Here is a 19,505-nt window from a genome sequence, read left to right as displayed (position 1 = left end):
ACCACAGGGAAGGTGAAGGAGTGACAGCTGACATTTTTGTCACAACTTTATAGTTTACAATCAATTTCAATGTTTAAACCAGAACAACAAATTAAGATTTGTTTTTTGACTTGATTGGGGAGGAATTTATTTGATTACTTTCCCATTAGCAGTATTATATCGGGGTTTTTCATCTTCAAGGCTAAATGAATATCCACTGCTGGACATACTAAACACAATTTACACACCTCATGATTTTATACTAAAGCCAACACTTCAACTGAAATCTTTTAGTTAATACACTTGAACTGGAGCCAATTTCTTACAGGACTTCTACCTCACTTGAAACTTGCAGCACAGATTTTCCAATTTGATTCAAGTCAGGTGATTGGCTGGGCCATTCTAGCTTTATTTTCTTTCTCTGAAACCAATTGCGAGTTTCCTTGGCTGTGTGGTAGATGTCCTGGTAGATGGCAGCAGATTTTTTAAATCAAGAATGTCTCTGTACATTTTTCCATTCATCCTTCCTTCCATTATATGAAGTTTGCCAGTACCGTATGCTGAAAAACAGCCCCACACCATGATGTTTCCACCTCCAAACTTCACTGTTGGTATAGTGTTTTGAGGGTGATGTGCAGTGCCATTTCTCTTCCAAACATGGTGTGTATTATGGTATCTAAAGAATTCAATTTTGGTCTCATCTGACCAGACTATATTCTCCCAGTATGTCACAGGCTTGTCCAAATGTTGTGCAGCAAACTTTAAAACGAGCTTCAACATGCTTTTTCTTCAGTAATGGAGTCTTGCGTGGTGAGCGTGCATACAGGCCATGGCAGTTGAGTGCATTACTTATCGTTTTCTTTGAAACAATTGTACCTGCTAATTCCAGGTCCTTCTGAAGCTGTCCACACGTGGTCCTTGGCTCTTGAACAACTCTTCTGATAATTCTTTTCACTCCTCTGTCAGAAATCTTGCGAGGAGCACCTGGTCGTGGCCGGTTTATGGTGAAATGATGTTCTTTCCACTTCCGGATTATGGCCCCAACAGTGCTCACTGGAACATTCAGAAGTTTTGAAATCCTTCTGTAACCAATGCCATCAGAACGCTTTGCAACAATAAGGTTGCGAAGGTCTTGAGTGAGCTCTTTGCTTTTACCCATCATGAGATGTTTCTTCTGTGACACCTTGGTAATGAGACAGCTTTTAATAGGCCATCAATTGGGACTGAAGCAGCTGACATTAATTTGTACTGACAAGGGGCAGGATTGCTTTCTAATTACTGATTGTCTTGGCTTTCCATGCCTTTTTGCACCTCCCTTTCTTCACGTGTTCAATACTTTTTCCTGTGTCATTTAACATTATAACACATAACTTAATTTATGGACATTATGGTTCGATTTGTTGTTAGATTAGTTGTTACCAACATCTGGTGAAAATTTCAGGTCAATAGCAAATAGAGAAAAATGGTGACGTGTTCAATACTTATTTTACCTGCTGTATATTCTAATCTCTAATTCTACTCCCCAATAACAATATTTTACAGAGTGTAAAAAAGCAGAGAGGAAAATTGATGTTTATCAGTCTGTCGTACAAAACGTTATTTATTCAAGGTCACTATCCATTTAATATTGAGTAACACAGATAGGTTTCTATGGTGACTGTACAATTTTTTTCTTGTTAGGATAGACACTCAGAAGATAGCAAATGTTAATTGCTCAATTTGGCACAGTCATCAAAGTGAAACATCCATTATTCAGTTTTTCCAATTATGTACAAAAATATGTTATAAAGGACTTTGGTTGTGGTTGGCAGGCCTGACCATCCTGAAAAGTCCATGTGTAACCATAACTCAGTATTGATAGCGCACCTCTGCACTGAGTTCCTTTTTGATGTAGTTCAGCAACGCAGCAGTGACCTGCTGCTGGAGAGTAGTGTTGCCCATCACAAGGCTAATGAGCTGGGCCGCATCCATCCAGTCCAAGTTGCCTAAGACGGCCACAACGTCATCATAGAGCTTCTGTTGCTGGGTAGGTGGCAACTCCATCAGGATCTGAGGCAGAGGCCTGAACTGACCGCTGGTCAGCCAGCTGCCCAAGAGACTGCCTACTACTCCACCTGGTAGAGACACAGAGAGGGGTGTAGATAAAGGGTCAGTTACAGGTTCAGTATAAGTCGAACATAAGCATGCACTAGTATGAAGTAAATCTGCATCACAGACAACTGAAAACACAATTCATGAGGAATCTTAAAGGATAAGTCTGGTTATATTTGATATATTTTTTATTGTTAACAAATCCCATGAAAAGATCCAAACCAACAATGAACGGATCCTACTAGCAAGAAGCCCGATATATCTTATTCCTTTGTGTCACAAAATTCGAGCACCAAATGTGTCCCCAACAAATGCACTATTTCCTCCTGTCTTAGTCATTTTAAAGCCTAGTTAAGTCAGAAAGTTTTGTGAGACAAACTAAAACATTGTTGGTTTTGGTCTATTCATGGGATTTGTTGACAATGAAAAAAATATAGAATAACACAAGCCTTAACCTTCAACTTGGCTGCAATTAAATACTCTTGCACATTTTTTCTTTTGTTTAATATTTTTTATTAAGAAATATGGCACATGAAAAGGGAAAACAATGTCAGTTTAACAATCTGAGTTACAGTAACAGTTAAAACATAGAAACATAATAATAATAATAGTATAATCAAAGAAAAACAATGTCCAGCAATGATGTGTTTTTACTTTGGAAAGGATGAACCCCCACTCTATTTGAGTTTGTACAGTTTCTAAATGGTAACTTTGCAGACCTGAGATTCACACTTAACTATAGCCTTGAAAATATTAATTTTCTTGATATTAATGTAACAAAAAAATATGATGTCCTTTCTTCCTCTCTTTACACTAAACCTACAGATCGGAATACACTTCTTCATGCTGAAAGTTTTCATCCCATCACTCCTACACAGACTACTCCTAGAACAGTCTACCTGTAAATCAGCTAACTAGACTGAAAAGAATGTTATGTTCCAGAAAAATGCGATAAAAGTAAAGAAGTGATGAGAGAAAGAGAAAGAAATTACTAAGAAGATTGGCTTGTATGTGCAGAAAATAAAGTGGATTCAAAAAGCAGAGAAGCTTATCTGCATGTTAAAAAATCCCCCAAACCTAAGCCACACCTCATTTACTGCACTACATTCATCCTAAGAACATTAAGGATATAATTTTAAAACATTGGTATATTCTTCAAAATGACCCATCTTTGCAAGAAACCTTTAAAGATCTACCTATGGTAACTTTTAAAAGAGGTAGAAACATAAGGGACAGGGTTGTTAAAGCATGTCAGCATTCCAAAGTCCCAAACAGTTTTTTGGGTTTTGTTGCTTCCTGTTTTATTTTGTAAGTGTGCTGCCTTGTCTATCTTGTATAGTTTTACTTCCTGTCTTTGTTTGCTTTTCCCTCCAGTTCTGATTGTTTGCTCCACCCTAATTAGTTTCACCTGTTATCCTGCCCTCACCTGTGTATATAGTCTCTGTGTTTCCTTTGTTCTTTGTCAGTTCGTGCTTGTTGCTATGTTGGCTCTGTCTTGTCTGCCTTTTGGACTTATGTCTGCCTACCTACCAGCTCTTAATAAACCACTCAAGTCATCGTTCTGCCTCCTCTGTCTGCATTTGGGTCCTTCCCCTGTTCCCCGCTTGCCAACAACGTGACAATCTACCTAATATGGTGTCATCCATGTCCCTTATTAGACCCTCCCTGCCAGTCTGGGAATACGATTGGCCTGTAGCCACATGACCATATACCCAGCCCACCTTTGTAGGTGCCCCATTGGCTGATATGTGTGTGGATGTATGATTGGTTGTCATTCATACTATTTTACCCTTTTGAATTGTTTTTTTTTTCTGCTTCATACCGACCCTATTTAAATGTTGTTTGTAATATGTTCCATCATGACCCTGATGAAGGCCACAAGCCGAAACGCGTTGTGGGGAAAACTCAATATCAAAGAAAGAGGGGCATGAACAGAGATAACAATAGGATGGTAATTAATGGTCAACACTTTGGAATTTAGTTTGGCATCAATGAAATAATCAATCCAAGAGAAAGACTGATGCATCTGTGAAAAGAAGGAATATTCCTATTCCGTTATAGAATCTCAATGCAACCATTCTTAGACATGAAATCAGAAATTGATCAACGATGGGGCCAGGGTTCGGGGATTAGAGCAGTCTAGATGATCAATTACGCAATTCATATCCCCTCCAAATATAAGGAAGTTGTTATTCAAAGGGAGACATTCAAACAGCTTATTCATAAAGTGTGGGTCATCAAAGTTGGGGGTATAAATATTAACTAATAAAATGGGAACATGAGACAGTGTACCTGAGACGATTAAATATCTCCAGTTTTTATCAGATGTAACTTCGGAAGCTGAAAACTGAATTGACTTAAATGGCAACCCCTCTGGCTTTAGAGTTGAAATTTGAATGAAACACCTCGGAAGCCCAGGGGCATTTTAGTCTGACCTGGTCCTTGGTGCACATATGGGTTTCCTGCAGAAACACTAGGTTAGCTTTAAGTCGTTTCAAATGAGCAAATACCCTCGATCTCTAAATAGGGCTCCCCATACATATATTTCAGCTCACAAACCTCACAGAAGAGTCAATAATAATAATATTAACAATCATAATAATAAATGTGGAATTCCTGAATTAGAGGACATTTATTAAGTAGTTAGATATAGAAAGCAAATTAACATGGAGCCCCACCCCCAGCCCTCCGAAACAGAGAAACGAAGAAAAGATGGAAAAGAAAAGAAAAACTAACACAAACCGCCTGCGGACAGATCAGCCCGAGTTACCAAACAACCCTGCCCCTTCCACCCATAGCACTTGCATTGACCCAAACCCCAAACGATGGAGAACCCAGTGCTAACTCCACAGGGAGTCAAATCCTTAACAGACATGCTTACAGCTTTTGACCTAATAGTAATATTTGGCTTGGGCTCCTGAAAACTTAACAATGATAAACAACAAAGCATAAATAAACAGATCCACTTCAACATCATATTAAATTAATTACTGGACAAGAAACTGATTACACAGAACATTTGACTTTGAGTGTAACTTGTGTTGTGACATACCGAAAGCTCGTAAATACAGTATAAGGTCCCGGTAGAAAAAAGCGACATTTTCCAAGTGAGACTCTGTGTTGTTTATAATACAATGCGAGACTATATGACCTTGAGGTGTTACACTGGAACTGCACTAATATGTCAGTATTACTAGTATTGCAGTAACGCTAAGTGTATCTGTGGATCAGAATGGTTGTATTAGCCTCGGCCTCACAGCTTTATGGTCTGAGCAAGCTAGCTGCCGGGTGCTAATCAAAGTTACCTTCAGGGCATGTGAACTATTAAGTACATTTACATACAACAGCATAACAGACGCACATACCGGCGAGGATCACGGAGCAGAAGGGGCTTCTGTGTAACAACAAAGCGCTAGCTGAGCTAAAGCTGCAGTATAAAGTTCCACAAAAAACAACATGAAAAAACAGTTACCGGCATCCAACCTACTCTGGTTACTTAGCTTAACGTTCACACAGTTTCTCTTGACTGTCCCTTAATATTACAACATTAACGTTAGTCCAACATCACCCCAGCCTGTGGGAGTACAATAGACACTAGACAGATTAGCCGCGCAACATGCTAATGCCAAGTTCAACAAGCTAACCTACAAAATAAACACTAAAACAACATAAAACATGGCAAAACTTACAGCTTCCAAGTTTGAAGTCAGGTCACGGACAGCCAGTATCGATCCATCCTTGAGCTTGAACCGTTACCGGCCCTTGTTGAAAAAGCAGTCCAGAGTAAAATGCACACACAAGTTGCCATCAAAATTAACTTTATCCACTCAGCTCTTCTGTCCTCTGAGCCTGGGGGCCGATGTAACGATTTATGCCGGTCTGTGCAGCCAACAAGAGAGCAGTTCCCGTGCTTAGCTCTTAGCTTTGTACTGGCCCTAGTTATAATAATAAAGTTAATCCACTGGGTCTTCACTTCCTCAGATGGTGGAAGTAAATTAAGACTTTTTTTTGGGGTTCTCGCAGCCAATAACAGAGCAACTGCCATGCTTTGACCTTCCATATCTTTGTGTTACCGGAGTCGGCGTTAGCGAGGAAATAACAGCAGACAGCAAGGTAGATTCACTAGGTTTCAGTGGGTGGGAAGGTCACCTAGCTGGAGGTGGTGCTGTGTTACATAGTGACGTAGATAACGGAAGAAAAGGCTGGACAACAACAACGAATGACCCTGGGAGCTATGTTGCCTGGGGCTGTATGCCCCTGGTAGGGTCACCCATGGCAAACAGGTCCAGGGTGACGGGTCAGACCAAGAGCGGTTCAGAAGCCCCTTATGGATTACTTAAAATCAAGGCCAGTTACGTCGCCCGGATTGGCGCTACCGGGGCCCCACCCTGGAGCCAGGCCTGGGGTGGGTGCCCGACGGCGAGCGCCTGGTGGCCGGGCCTTTCCCCACGGGGCCCGGCCGGGCACAGCCCGAAGGAGCGGCGTGGGGCCGTCCTCCCGTGGACCCACCACCCGCAGGAGGATCCGTGGGGCCGGTGCAGAGAGATCTGGGCGGCAGTCGAAGGCAGGGGCTTCGGCGACCAGATCTCCGGACACAGAAACTGGCTCTAGGGACATGGAATGTCACTTCGCTGGGGGGGAAGGAGCCTGAGCTTGTGCGGGAGGTTGAGCGTTACCGGCTAGATATAGTCGGCCTCGCCTCCACGCACAGCCTGGGCTCTGGAACCCGTCTCCTCGAGAGGGGCTGGACGCTCCATTTCTCTGGCGTTGCCGGCGGGGAGAGGCGGCGGGCTGGTGTGGGCCTGCTCATAGCCCCACAGCTCAGCCGTCACGTGTTGGAGTTTACCCCAGTGAACGAGAGGGTCGCGCCCCTCCGCCTCCGGGTGGGGACAGGTCTCTCACTGTTGTGGCGGCCTACGGGCCGAACAGCAGTGCAGAGTACCAGGCCTTCTTGGAGTCCCTGGGAGGGGTACTAGACAGTGCACCACCCGGGACTCCGTTGTTCTACTGGGGACTTCAACGCCCACGTGGGCAACGACAGTGACACCTGGAGAGGGGTAATCGGAAGGAACGGCCCCTGATCTGAACCCGAGCGGTGTTCAGTTGTTGGACTTCTGTGCTAGTTACAGTTTGTCCATAACTAACACCATGTTCAAGCACAAGGGTGTCCATCAGTGCACGTGGCACCAGGACACCCTAGGCGGAGGTCGATGATCGACTTTGTTGTCGTATCATCTGACCTCCGCCGCGTGTCTTGGACACTCGGGTGAAGAGAGGGGCGGAGCTGTCAACCGATCACCACCTGGTGGTGAGTTGGATCCGCTGGCGGGGAGGAAGCCGGACAGACTTGGCAGGCCCAAGCGTATCGTGAGGGTCTGCTGGGAAGCGTCTGGCGGAGCCCTCTGTCAGCAGGGTCTACAACTCACACCTCCGGGAGAGCTTCTCCCAGATCCCGGGAGGTTGGGGACATTGAGTCCGAGTGGACCATGTTTTCCACCTCCATTGTCGATGCGGCGGCTCGTAGCTGTGGTCGCAAGGTTTCTGGTGCCTGTCGCGCGGCAATCCCCCGAACACGGTGGTGGGCGCCGGAAGTAAGGGATGCCGTCAGGCTGAAGAAGGAGTCCTATCGGGCCTTGTTGGCTCGTGGGACTCCCGAGGCAGCTGACAGGTACCGGCAGGCTAAGCGTGCTGCAGCCCGTGCGGTCACAGAGGCAAAAACTCAGGACTGGGAGAGGTTCGGAGAGGCCATGGAGGAGGACTATCGGTCGGTCTCAAAGAAATTCTGGCAAACCGTCCGACGGCTCAGGAGGGGGAAGCAGTGCTTCACCAACACCTTGTACGGTGCGGGTGGAGAGCTGTTGACCTCGACTGGGGATGTTGTCGGACGGTGGAAGGAATACTTTGAGGATCTCCTCAATCCCGCTGTCACGTCTTCCGAAGAGGAAGCGGAGGCTGGGGACCCGGAGGCGGACTCATCCATCACCCTGGCCGAAGTCACTGAGGTTGTTGGCAAGCTCCTTGGTGGCAAGGCTTCGGGGGTGGATGAGATCCGTCCTGAGTCTCTGTCTGTCTCTGGATGTTGTGGGACTGTCTTGGCTGACACGTCTCTGCAACATCGCGTGGCGGTCTGGGACAGTGCCTCTGGACTGGCAGACCGGGGTGGTGGTCCCTCTGTATAAGAAGGGGGACCGGAGGGTGTGTTCCAATCACAGAGGGATCACACTTCTCAGCCTCCCCGGTAAGGTCTATTCCAGGGTACTGGAGAGGAGAATTCGTCCGATAGTCGAACCTCGGATTCAGGAGGAGCAGAGTGGTTTTCGTCCCGGTCGTGGAACACTGGACCAGCTCTATACTCTCCATCGGGTGCTCGAGGGTTCATGGGAGTTTGCCCAACCAGTCCACATGTGCTTTGTGGATCTGGAGAAGGCATTCGACCGTGTGCCCCGGGCGCTTTGTGGGGAGTGCTCTGGGAGTATGGGGTCCGGGGCCCTTTGCTAAGGGCTGTCCGGTCCCTGTATAACCGGAGCAGGAGCTGTGTTCGCATTGCCGGCAGTAAGTCAGACCTGTTCCCGGTACATGTTGGACTCCGCCAGGGCTGCCCTTTGTCACGGTTCTGTTCATAATTTATATGGACAGAATTTCTAGGCGCAGTCAGGGGCCGGAGGGTGTCCGGTTTGGGAACCACAGGATCTCATCTCTGCTGTTTGCAGATGATGTCGTTCTGATGGCTTCTTCAAGCCGGGACCTGCAGCATGCACTGGGACGGTTTGCAGCCGAGTGTGAAGCAGCTGGGATGAGAATCAGCTCTTCCAAATCTGAGGCCATGGTTCTTGACCGGAAAAAGGTGGTTTGCTCTCTTGGCGTGGGTGGGGAGTCCTTGCCCCAAGTGGAAGAGTTTAAGTATCTTGGGGTCTTGTTCACGAGTGAGGGACGGATGGAGCGTGAGATTGACAGGCGGATCGGTGCAGCGTCTGCAGTGATGCGGGCGCTGTATCGGACCGTTGTGGTAAAGAAGGAGCTGAGTCGAAAGACAAAGCTCTCGATTTACCGGTCAATCTACGCTCCTGCCCTCACCTATGGTCATGAGCTTTGGGTAGTGACCGAAAGGACAAGATCGCGGATACAAGCGGCCGAAATGGGCTTCCTCCGCCGAGTGGCTGGGCGCTCCCTTAGGGATAGGGTGAGGAGCTCAGTCACACGGGGAGCTCGAGTAGAGCCGCTGCTCCTCCACGCCGAGAGGAGCCAGCTGAGGTGGCTAGGGCATCTGATCCGGATGCCTCCTGGACGCCTCCCTCGGGAGGTGTTCTGGGCATGTCCCACCGGGAGGCGGCCCCGGGGAAGACCCAGGACACGCTGGAGGGACTATGTCTCTCGGCTGGCCTGGGAACGCCTCGGGATCCCCCCGGAGGAGCTGGAGGAAGTGTCTGGGGCGAAGGAAGTCTGGGAGTCCCTGCTTAGACTGCTGCCCCCGCGACCCGGCCCCGGATAAGCGGAAGAAGATGGATGGATGGATGGATGGATGGAACAAACGAGGCGTTTCAGGCAGTTCAGGAACAGTATTTTCTGTCAGAGAGAATAATCCCTTTGGTGTGGACTTTGGGCTTTGTAACCTTGCAGACATTTTACATGCACCAAAAAACTATATAATACACTAAAGGAAAGGGAAAACCCCCAAAGCATAATTTGGCCTCTTTAAAAACAGACACGTTTTACCTGTCAGGAGGAGGGGGACGAGGGCTTAATACTTCTTCTGCCCTTCCTTGGAAGGCCACCTGGTAATATGCAATACTACAGCTGTGTTTTTTAAGTTTTGATTAATCAACAACAATTTCGCTTTTATGATTTTATTCATCAGAAGTTAAAGCTGCTATAATCTATATTTTTATATTAACAATGGATCAAATGATTACAGCATTACAGCAACCCAGAGAGAAAAGAAAGAGAAATATCATCCAACTCTGCTGTTCCCCTCAGCGCTAGAGAACTTTATAGTGTCTTTCAGGTCATTGTTTTGGTTTTACAGCCCACAACTTTAATGTTTGGCTCACTCTCACCTCTCATCAGCATTTCCAGCAGCAGCAGACAGCTGTTTTCAGTGAAAAACCTCTGATTAACAAAAAATGTTAGCGACTAGCTGGTGAACATAGTGGAGCATTTTGCAGCTAAAGAGCCACATATTTTTCTCAGGAGTTGGTGGAGACAAAATGATCTAAAAGGAGAGTGAATATTGGACTTAAATTTGTCTGGTGGCCAGAAACACAACTCCAAATAAATGATAATGTTGACCGGTGCCTGCTAGATGTGTCAAAGTTGTGCTTACAGTTTCTTGTTCTGCCCCCAAGTTGCCAAAAAAAAAAAAAAAAAAATCAATTAATTATGTATAAGTATTCTCAGTCATATACTAATCAATCAAGTGTGAAAAATGCCCATCACAAGTTCACAGAGCCCAAGGTGACATCTCCAAAATGATTGGCTTGTCTGACCAAGAGTAAAAAACTAATTTAAAAGATTTTGAATTTAACATTATATAAAACTGAGAAAAGCAGCAAATCACTGGTGATTCATTTTCTGCCACCTAGCACTGAATAAGAAGGAAGAGGAGGTGGGTATAAAGCATTGGTTGTACCTCAAATATCCTCTTGGATTAGTCAATCTCCAAAAGGTCGCGTCTATGACTGATAGTCTATTGAAAGTTTTGTATTTTCCTTCAAGGTATGAGACCCTACAAATCTCACAATCTCAAAGGCCCCTGTCAGTGTGGGCTTCAGAGGTCAGACTCAGTAGTTTTTGTCTGAGAATTTATTCTTACCAACAGCAATCCCTACAGGTCCACCGAGCAGCCCGCCTGCAAAGGCAGTTCCTCCTGCCACCATTGCTCCTTTGGTGGAGTTTTTCACCGCGACCTTGATCTGATCGTGAGCCGATATTTCACAGCACAGACGCATGACATCATCCATTCGTGGAGCCATCCCGCGTTGAGACACTGGCATGATAGGAACAAGGACAGTCAACTCTACTTTGGTGTCTTACCTAAAAAATAATAAAGACACATCTTTAAGCCTTGGTTCAGACTAGAAGAAGACTAAATTTTGCCCTACAGTTGCAGCACACAACACATCTTCTGAGCTATTCACACAGATGAGACAGGGTTAGGATACAGCATCTAGCAAACCACCAAACCTAACCTAATCCAGTCGCTTTGTATAATTTAACTTGTTCCTTCACACAGACACTTTATTGCCTCACATAGCTTCTCTACAGACTCCCTGATTATCTCACAGTGAGCACAAGGATCATGCAGATTTCCTCAGACAATGATGGAAGCATAAGGTGTTGAATACCGTGAAACCGTGATGAATATGAAACAGAATAAGGTTGAACTGACATGTCAATTCATGAAATTTAGCCCCATGACCACACAAAGGGCATTTTCAGTACAACCTGTACTGAAACTTTTCCATTCCAGTGTCTGTCAACACAGACACACTGACCAGGTGATCACCTGAAGCAAATCTTATTCAACGAGGAAAAGTATAATAACCACTGCTGTGGTCATCACTATACTCTTGCAATAGGACCAGTTGGATGGCAAAAACAGTGCTGGTAGTACCTCAAAAGTAATTGGTATCAAAAAACAACTACCCTATTGACCATACCAAAAGAGTTGAAAAGTTGTGAGTGAGAAAAAGAAGGGTTCAGTTCTGTCTTTGCTGGCAGAGGGATACAATAAGCGTTGGGTTGCTTCCATCCTTAAAATGTCAAAGACGGCTGTTCATAAGAACAAGGTCAAGCAGCAGACATTGGGGACAAAAAAAGTTACAGACTGGCGGACTCTCCACTGACCGGGATGACCACCAACTCATTCGAATGTCACTCAACAACCGTAGGATAACATCAAGTGACCTACAAAAAGAATGACAAACGGCAGCTGGGGTGAAGTGCACAGCAAGGACGGTTCAAAACAGGCTCTTAGGGGCAGGGCTGAAGTCGTGCAAAGCTAGAGAAAAGCCCTTCATCAATGAGAAGCAAAGAAGAGCCAGGTTGAGGTTTGCAAAAGACCATTAGGATTGGACCATAGAGGAATGGAGTAAGGTCATCTTCTCTGATGAGTCCAATTTTCAGCTTTGCCAAACACCTGGTCATCTAATGATTAGACGGAGACCTGAAGAGGCCTACAAGCCACAGTGTCTCGCAACCACTGTGAAATTTGTCTTTGTGAAGGATGCATGAATCAAGCCAGGTACATGGTTGTCCTGGAAGAAAACTTGCTTCCTGTTGTTCCCCAACTCTGAGGATTGTTTTTTTCAGCAGGATAATGCTCCATGCCACACAACTTATTTTCTTTGCATTATTCGAGGTCTGACAACACTGCATCTTTTTAGTTATTTTGACCAGTTGTCAATTTCTGCAAATAAATGCTCTTAAATAAATGCCCCTCTACAAGACAGCCACGAAATTAGGTGGTAATGCAAGACCCAACTTAGTTGATATTGTACTTTAGTTGTGTAAATTCCAATAACAAATTTGCAATTAAACAGAATTACCAAAATGCATTGACATGCAGTGCATCCAGTCTGCATCCCGGTTTATAATCTAGCTTTGGTCATTTTTTCAATCCAACAGTCCTGCAACTTTGGGGTCAAAGAAATCAAGTTTGCCATCACTGGCCAATGCTTACATATTGTATATTATTGTTTATGCAGTAGTCCACATACTGAAAGAGAATGTTCAAATCTCTTTTCAAGAACTAATCTGTTTTCAGATATATGTAAGACAGACACTTGTCACTCAGACTTACACACAATGCACTTTTAGATGAAAATTGCCAGCAAAAAAATTACAGAGCCCTGCAAATGCTATTGCTCAAAGTAATCACAGAAAATCCCACAGTGATACTGTAGTAGACAGATACAAGTACTATGTGCTTGTTTCTCCTGGGTGACTCACCTTCTTCAAAGGAACTGGAATGCTGACAAACTAGGGAGAAGAAACAAAGGATGCATCAGGTACATAATTGTCCTAATTTGGTTTCACTTTTACTATTAAGTTCAACATTGCCTAAATTATCAATGGAATGAATAATAAAATAACAAATATATGAAGATGGAAGGAGTACTTTGAAGAGTTGATGAATGAGGAAAATGAAAGGGAACGAAGAGTAGAAGAGGTGACTGGTGTGGAGCAGCAATATGGTTTCATGCCTAGAAAGAGTACAACAGATGCAGTATTTGCTTTGAGGATGCTGATGGAGAAGTACAGAGAAGGTCATCGGGAGTTGCATTGTGTCTTCGTAGATTTAGAGAAAGCGTATGACAGGGTGCCGAGAGAGGAGCTGTGGTACTGTATGAGGAAGTCTGGAGTGGCAGAGAAGTATATTAGAGTGGTGCAGGACATGTATGAGAGCTGTAAGACCGTGGTGAGGTGTGCTGTAGGTGTGACAGAGGAGTTCAAGGTGGAGGTGGGTCTGCATCAAGGATCGGCTCTGAGCCCCTTATTGTTTGCTCTGGTGATGGACAGGCTGACAGATGAGGTTAGACAGGAATCTCCATGGACTATGATGTTTGTGGATGACATTGTGATTTGTAGTGAGAGCAGGGAGCAGGTGGAGGAAAATCTAGAGAGATGGAGGTCTGCTCTGGAAAACAGAGGAATGAAGCTTAGCCGCAGTAAGACAGAATACATGTGTGTCAATGAGAGGGACCCAGGTGGAACGGTGAGGTTACAGGGAGCAGAGGTGAAGAAGGTGCAGGACTTTAAGTACTTAGGGTCAACGGTTCAGAGCAATGGAGACTGTGGAAAAGAGGTGAAGAGGCGAGTGCAAGCAGGTTGGAACGGGTGGAGAAAAGTGTCAGGTGTGTTGTGTGATAAAAGAGTATCAGCAAGAATGAAAGGAAAGGTGTTCAAGACCGTGGTGAGACCAGCAATGTTGTACAGCTTAGAGACAGTGGCACTGAAGAAAAGACAAGAGGCAGAGCTGGAGGTAGCAGAGCTTAAGATGTTGAGGTTCTCTTTGGGAGTGACGAGGATGGACAGGATCAGGAATGAGTACATCAGAGGGACAGCTCATGTTAGATGTTTCGGAGATAAAGTCAGAGAGGCCAGATTGAGGTGGTTTGGACATTTTCAGAGGAGAGACTGTGAATATATTGGTAGAAGGATGCTGAGGTTGGAGCTGCCAGGCAGGAGGTCTAGAGGAAGACCAAAGAGGAGATTTATGGATGTAGTGAGAGAGGACATGAAGTTAATTGGTGTGAGTGAAGAGGATGCAGAGGACAGGGTTAGATGGAGGCACATGATTCGCTGTGGCGACCCCTGGAAGGGAACAGCCGAAAGGAAAAGATATGTCCCCACATTTTACACTTTTTTTTTAACCAAAATATATGTTTAACAAATCTTGATTTTTATTAAAATGATGTAAAACTTTTACACTGCATGTAGGCCTACGCTGAATATCAACATGGCTGCTGTCAATTAGTAAAATATCTCAAGTCAAATTGAACGTGTTATAAAAGCTTAGCAACACCCGTCCTTAATTTTAAATTACCCGGTTTCTGAATGGAGTTTAGCGTGTCAGGTTCGTTAGGAACACTGGCAGTCGAGTAGCCTACTGGTCTAAACTGCAAAGGTCCACATAAACTGACTTAATATAAACTAAGAGGTCATAATAAGCTACTAGGCTAAGTCTAGTGTTTTTATCATTTGAGCGAACTTAATGACATTGAAGACAGTAGGTTTATTCAACTATGGTTTGATTAAAATCCAACACAATTCTACAAAGTTTCGTATCTGTTTTAATACCGAACAAAATCTGACTTCGAGCACCTAAGGATTACTTCGTCTCTGTTTAAATTGAGCTAAGAGATAAAAAGACATCTGTCACCAGCCTTCCCTCGAGAATTAACTAATTGTTACAATTACCTGAAGTCTTCTTACCTTCAGTCCTGTCCCAAATGTGCAGAGTGGTAACATTAGTTTTTGCTCTTCACATGCATTCGGCTTTCCTCAAAACAAATGATCTTTGACATATGATTGGACCATTCACTGGCAGTCGCCCTACTTCCTGCTTCCCAAAATAGATCACAGCGTATGTAACAGACAATCGAAACAAGATGATTATTTTCAACAAAATATATACAGACATAAGTCAATCTGTTATAACGCTACAAATCATATACTGTCTATACTGATAGAGTACTTCCCTTCCTACTGAAGTTATTCTGCGCAGTAAAGTTAACACAAACAATAGGCTTGTTTGAAATGAACTGCGCCGTAGCAGGGGGCGGTGACAAAAAGCTGCAGTCAAGCCGGACACTTTCCAGCCTTCAAAAGAATATATAGTTACAGAAATATTTACATCCTGTTAGATCCATCTGTAGGCTACTTGTAGTTTGCAGACCACGTTCGGATAACTATGGCTGAAGAAATCGCGTATGCGTTTTTGATCGCTGATTAAGTTGAAGCAGAAGAGACTTTTCCATTAAGATGGAGTGGTCTAAGTTTGTATATCAAAACGTCTTATTTGTTTAAAGATGCCACTGTTATAACTGAGAAGAGAATCAGAGAAAGATCGGGCAGATTTTAGCCTTTGGAAGACATCTTTATTGAATAAGTATATAGCCCACATAGAAAATGTGTTCAGCCCCGACAAAATGTAGCAAAACGTTTATTTAAGCGGAAAAATGGTGGTGCGTTGAGCACCCTGTTGTGTATGCAAGCGCACTACTTCTTCTTCTTCTTCTTCTTCTTCTTCTTCTTCTTCTTCGATTTGACTGGCGGGCTACAAACCAACGTTAAAGGTGCATGCCGCCACCTACTGTATCGGAGTGTGTAACATCATGACTTTAACCAAAACTAACAAACGGGAAAAGTATTAATTAAATAAATAAAACTAATTAAACAACAACTTTATGAAGAATTAATATTCTAGATATTATACCTGTTTCTTTTACATATTTTATATATAATAAAGCCCTTTGAACCTGTAGCTGTTTATTCCTTGTTTCTAACAGACCTTTGATATTACACTCCCTGCCCATCTCTACCACTCTGCCCTTCAGTCTTTCTCTTTCTACATTGAACTTCCTACATCCCATCATATATGTTCAACGGCTTCCTTGCAATTATAAGTTTCATATTTATCTGACACTGATGTTTTCATGGTTTACAAAGTAGCATTGAGTCCTCCTAATCTTAGCCTAGAAAAGATAACAGATTTTTTCCTACATTTACCATGATTATTTCTGACTCTGACAGATTTTTGGATTTTATACCAAATTGATTTTTAAACCGATTATACTACTTTAAACAGTTTAACCTCTTCTACCCACTGAAGACTGATGATTATTGCTGTCAATTCTGCTGTGTATACTGATAACCTGTTTGAGATTCTCTTAACAATTCCTTTGTCAAATTCTGGGATGTATATATACCCACCCCTAAATGTTTGTTATTTGAGTGTTTTCATCCATCTGTAAAAATATTAAGATAATTATAGTAACCTTTCTTCAAATACTCTTGAACCATGCACCCAATGTTACTATTCCTCTCTGTCCACTCTCTCCTCTTTTCTAATATTTGAAGATTTACTTTGGGTTGTGGCAATATCCATGGGGAAATGCTGCTACAGTATGACTTACTGCTGGACTGTGTTGTATAGTATCTAATTTGTACTGTTTCACTTTCTTTTTAATGTCCCAGCCAAAACCTTAACCAGAAAATGTTGTGTATTCCCAACAATTCTGCAGAAGAGTTGATGCTAAATTCCCATCTTCTCCTCCCTGTATTCTTATCCAGTATGTTAGTGATAACTTAGTTCTCCTCAAATGTAGTAATAATAATAATAATAAAACTTTATTTATAGAGCACTTATCAAAACAAAGTACAAAGTGCTTCACAACAAGAGAAATAAAATACCACAGTGAATGACGAGATATAAAGAAATAAAATACACAAAAGCAATAAAATAAACAGCCAGTTCTGGTAAAATCAGGATCTGCTTTCAGATAAAAATGTGTTTTGAGACGAGACTTAAACGAAGACATTGACTCAGACAACCTAATTTCTTCGGGTAAGTTGTTCCAGAGCCTCGGTGCCCTGATAGCAAAAGCTCTGTCCCCCTTAGTTTTCATCCTGGACTCAGGAACAGACAGGAGACCCTTGCCCGAAGATCTCAAATTACGTGAAGGTTCATAAAGGATTACAAGGTCTAAAATATAATCTGGGGCCAGGCCATGAAGAGCCTTAAAAGTAATCAACACGATCTTAAAATCAATCCTAAAACAAACAGGGAGCCAATGTAAAGAGGCTAAAACAGGTGTTATGTAGTCGTACTTCTTGGTCCTGGTTAACAGCCTAGCAGCTGAGTTTTGTACAGTCTGCAGTCGTGTCAAAGTTTTTTGATTAAGAAAAGTGAACAGGCTGTTACAATAATCAAGGCGTGAGGAGATAAAAGCATGTACAACAGTTACTAACAGTTATTTAACAGTTGTTAAATTTAATTAACAGACCTTCTCTCCACATGGAAGCTTTCTCAATGTCAAAGAATACTATAGCCATCATTTCCTTCATATTAAGGGTCTTTTCAATTTCATTACTTACTTTAATTAGAACATCTGCTATGGATCTTCCTTTCCAAATTTTCCTTTTTCTAAAAGATATGATAACCTGTAGACAATAATTTTTTACACCTATTTACATAAATGTGAGGTTAGTGCTATTGGTCTGTAGTTTTCAGCATTTGATGTATATTTTCCTGGTTTAGCAAATGGTAAAATTAATGCCATCTTCCACTTACCAGGTAGTCTTCCTTCTGTCCATATTTTATTGAAAAATTTTAACACTATTTCTAATGCTCCCTCTGGTAATTGACTGCACATAGCATAACTCAACTGATCTTGTATCTGCTGCCCTTTAATGCCCCTTCTCATTTCCCTCAAGGTGAATTCCATATCCAAAGCTGAGCTGATTTTTACCTTTTTACCAAGCACCTTTTCTTTATCTTTTAGGATTTCTTCTTTCCTTTGTTTATGTATATCAGTAAGGTGATTTCCACTGTGAACGCTGGCAAATACTCTTCCTAGGAGGTTGGCTTTTTCCATATCTGTTATTGCTAATTTGTTTCCATCTCTGATCGTACTGATATTTTATTGTTCATCCTTCTCCCGCTCATCTTTTTAACCATATTCCATACATGACCCACATCTCTCTCTCTTCCAATAGAAGAACAAAATTGTCTCCAGGTATTCCTTTTAGCTGTTTTAATTATTTTGTGTGCTATGGCTCTTTTCCTTTTATATTCCATCAAATTGTCCACATTCATGTTGTTTCTGAAGTTACTGAAAGCACTATTTCTTTTTAATGTTACTTAGCTAATTCCCTGCAGCATTCTTTAAATTTGTCCCATTGAGCCTTTTTAAAGCACCATCTATATATAGAAGAACTTTCTTGGGTACATCTATCTATATTTATATTACATATAATGGGAAAATGGTCACCTATGTTATTGTTGAATATTTTCCATTCACACAGACTAGCCATATTTGCAGAAACGTATTTGATGTTAAATCAATACATGTCATCTTATTCCTATTTATATCTAATCTTGTTCCTTTACCATTGTTTATACAAACAAGATTTCTGGTATCTATCACTTCTTCAATCACTGTACCATTCTAATCAGAATGATCACTTCCCCATAAACTATTGTGTGCATTGAAATCACTTCTCTTTGACTTTTTCCGCAAACACCATCACGGTCCCATCCTTCGTCCTCACTCCCAAAGTTCATGATTATTACATTCACGATACAGTTCTTTGTATTTACCCGCTACTCGATTCCGACTCCTGCACTTAGCGCCACGCAAGCGCACTGCATTGCACTGCCTTTTTAATACGGCAGTGATTATATACATATTGCTGCTGATTGGTTAACACCTCTGACACACCCAGCAAATGAGAAAACATACCTCAAAGCCTGTTGTCCACCGTTTCGAGGAAACCCGGAAAACGTAGCAAACCGTTTTCAGATTGATTGATATCATACGACCCTAAATTTAAAGAGGAGGTAATTGCTGTGGGTTAATCAAATTTTTATTAGGAGATAGATGCACGAAAATCAAAGCCGTGTCATATATCATCACTACTCACTGTCTCCCTTAATTCAAGGAGGGTTTTATTTTTAGAATGTTTTTCCCTTTGACAGTGAGGCTGTGCCCAGACTTGCGTGGACATGCGCACCACACAAAGCAATGGCTGGTCTTCAGAGTAGGAAGTGAATTACCTGGCCCTTAAGTAGGGTCTCTTGATGCAGTTAGCTAGCTTTTCGAAAAACAAAACATGATATTTCCATCCACAATACCGTTTCAGTGTCACATCCACGCAGAAGAGGAAGCGGGTTTGTTGACATAATGGATGTGCATGACACAGTGACTGACGCA

The 19,505-nt window shown here is 42.9% G+C and overlaps 1 protein-coding gene across 5 annotated transcripts; it reads right to left on the bottom strand.

Moving 5' to 3' along the window:
• Positions 1 to 1,561: 1,561 nt before the first annotated feature.
• On the bottom strand, positions 1,562 to 19,486 carry LOC122871571 (protein C19orf12 homolog). 5 transcript variants are annotated; one of them, XM_044187086.1, is made up of 5 exons: positions 19,349 to 19,486; positions 19,035 to 19,115; positions 13,018 to 13,047; positions 10,880 to 11,053; positions 1,562 to 2,093 (listed from the first exon to the last, which is right to left on the bottom strand). In XM_044187086.1, exons 4-5 carry the CDS (start codon positions 11,037 to 11,039, stop codon positions 1,828 to 1,830), a joined length of 426 nt encoding a protein of 141 aa, XP_044043021.1. In that variant the 5' UTR covers positions 11,040 to 11,053; positions 13,018 to 13,047; positions 19,035 to 19,115; positions 19,349 to 19,486; the 3' UTR covers positions 1,562 to 1,827. The 5 variants fall into 5 exon arrangements, with proteins under 5 accessions (XP_044043021.1, XP_044043109.1, XP_044042996.1 ...); XM_044187174.1 differs by lacking the exons at positions 19,035 to 19,115; positions 19,349 to 19,486 and adding an exon at positions 14,989 to 15,347; XM_044187061.1 differs by lacking the exons at positions 19,035 to 19,115; positions 19,349 to 19,486 and adding an exon at positions 15,004 to 15,347 and having other exon boundaries at positions 10,880 to 11,100.
• Positions 19,487 to 19,505: the final 19 nt, after the last annotated feature.

This window comes from Siniperca chuatsi, linkage group LG1 (genome assembly GCF_020085105.1).
Source record: "Siniperca chuatsi isolate FFG_IHB_CAS linkage group LG1, ASM2008510v1, whole genome shotgun sequence".
Taxonomy (NCBI): Eukaryota; Metazoa; Chordata; class Actinopteri; order Centrarchiformes; family Sinipercidae; genus Siniperca; species Siniperca chuatsi.
This window is presented reverse-complemented; position numbering and strand designations above follow the sequence as displayed.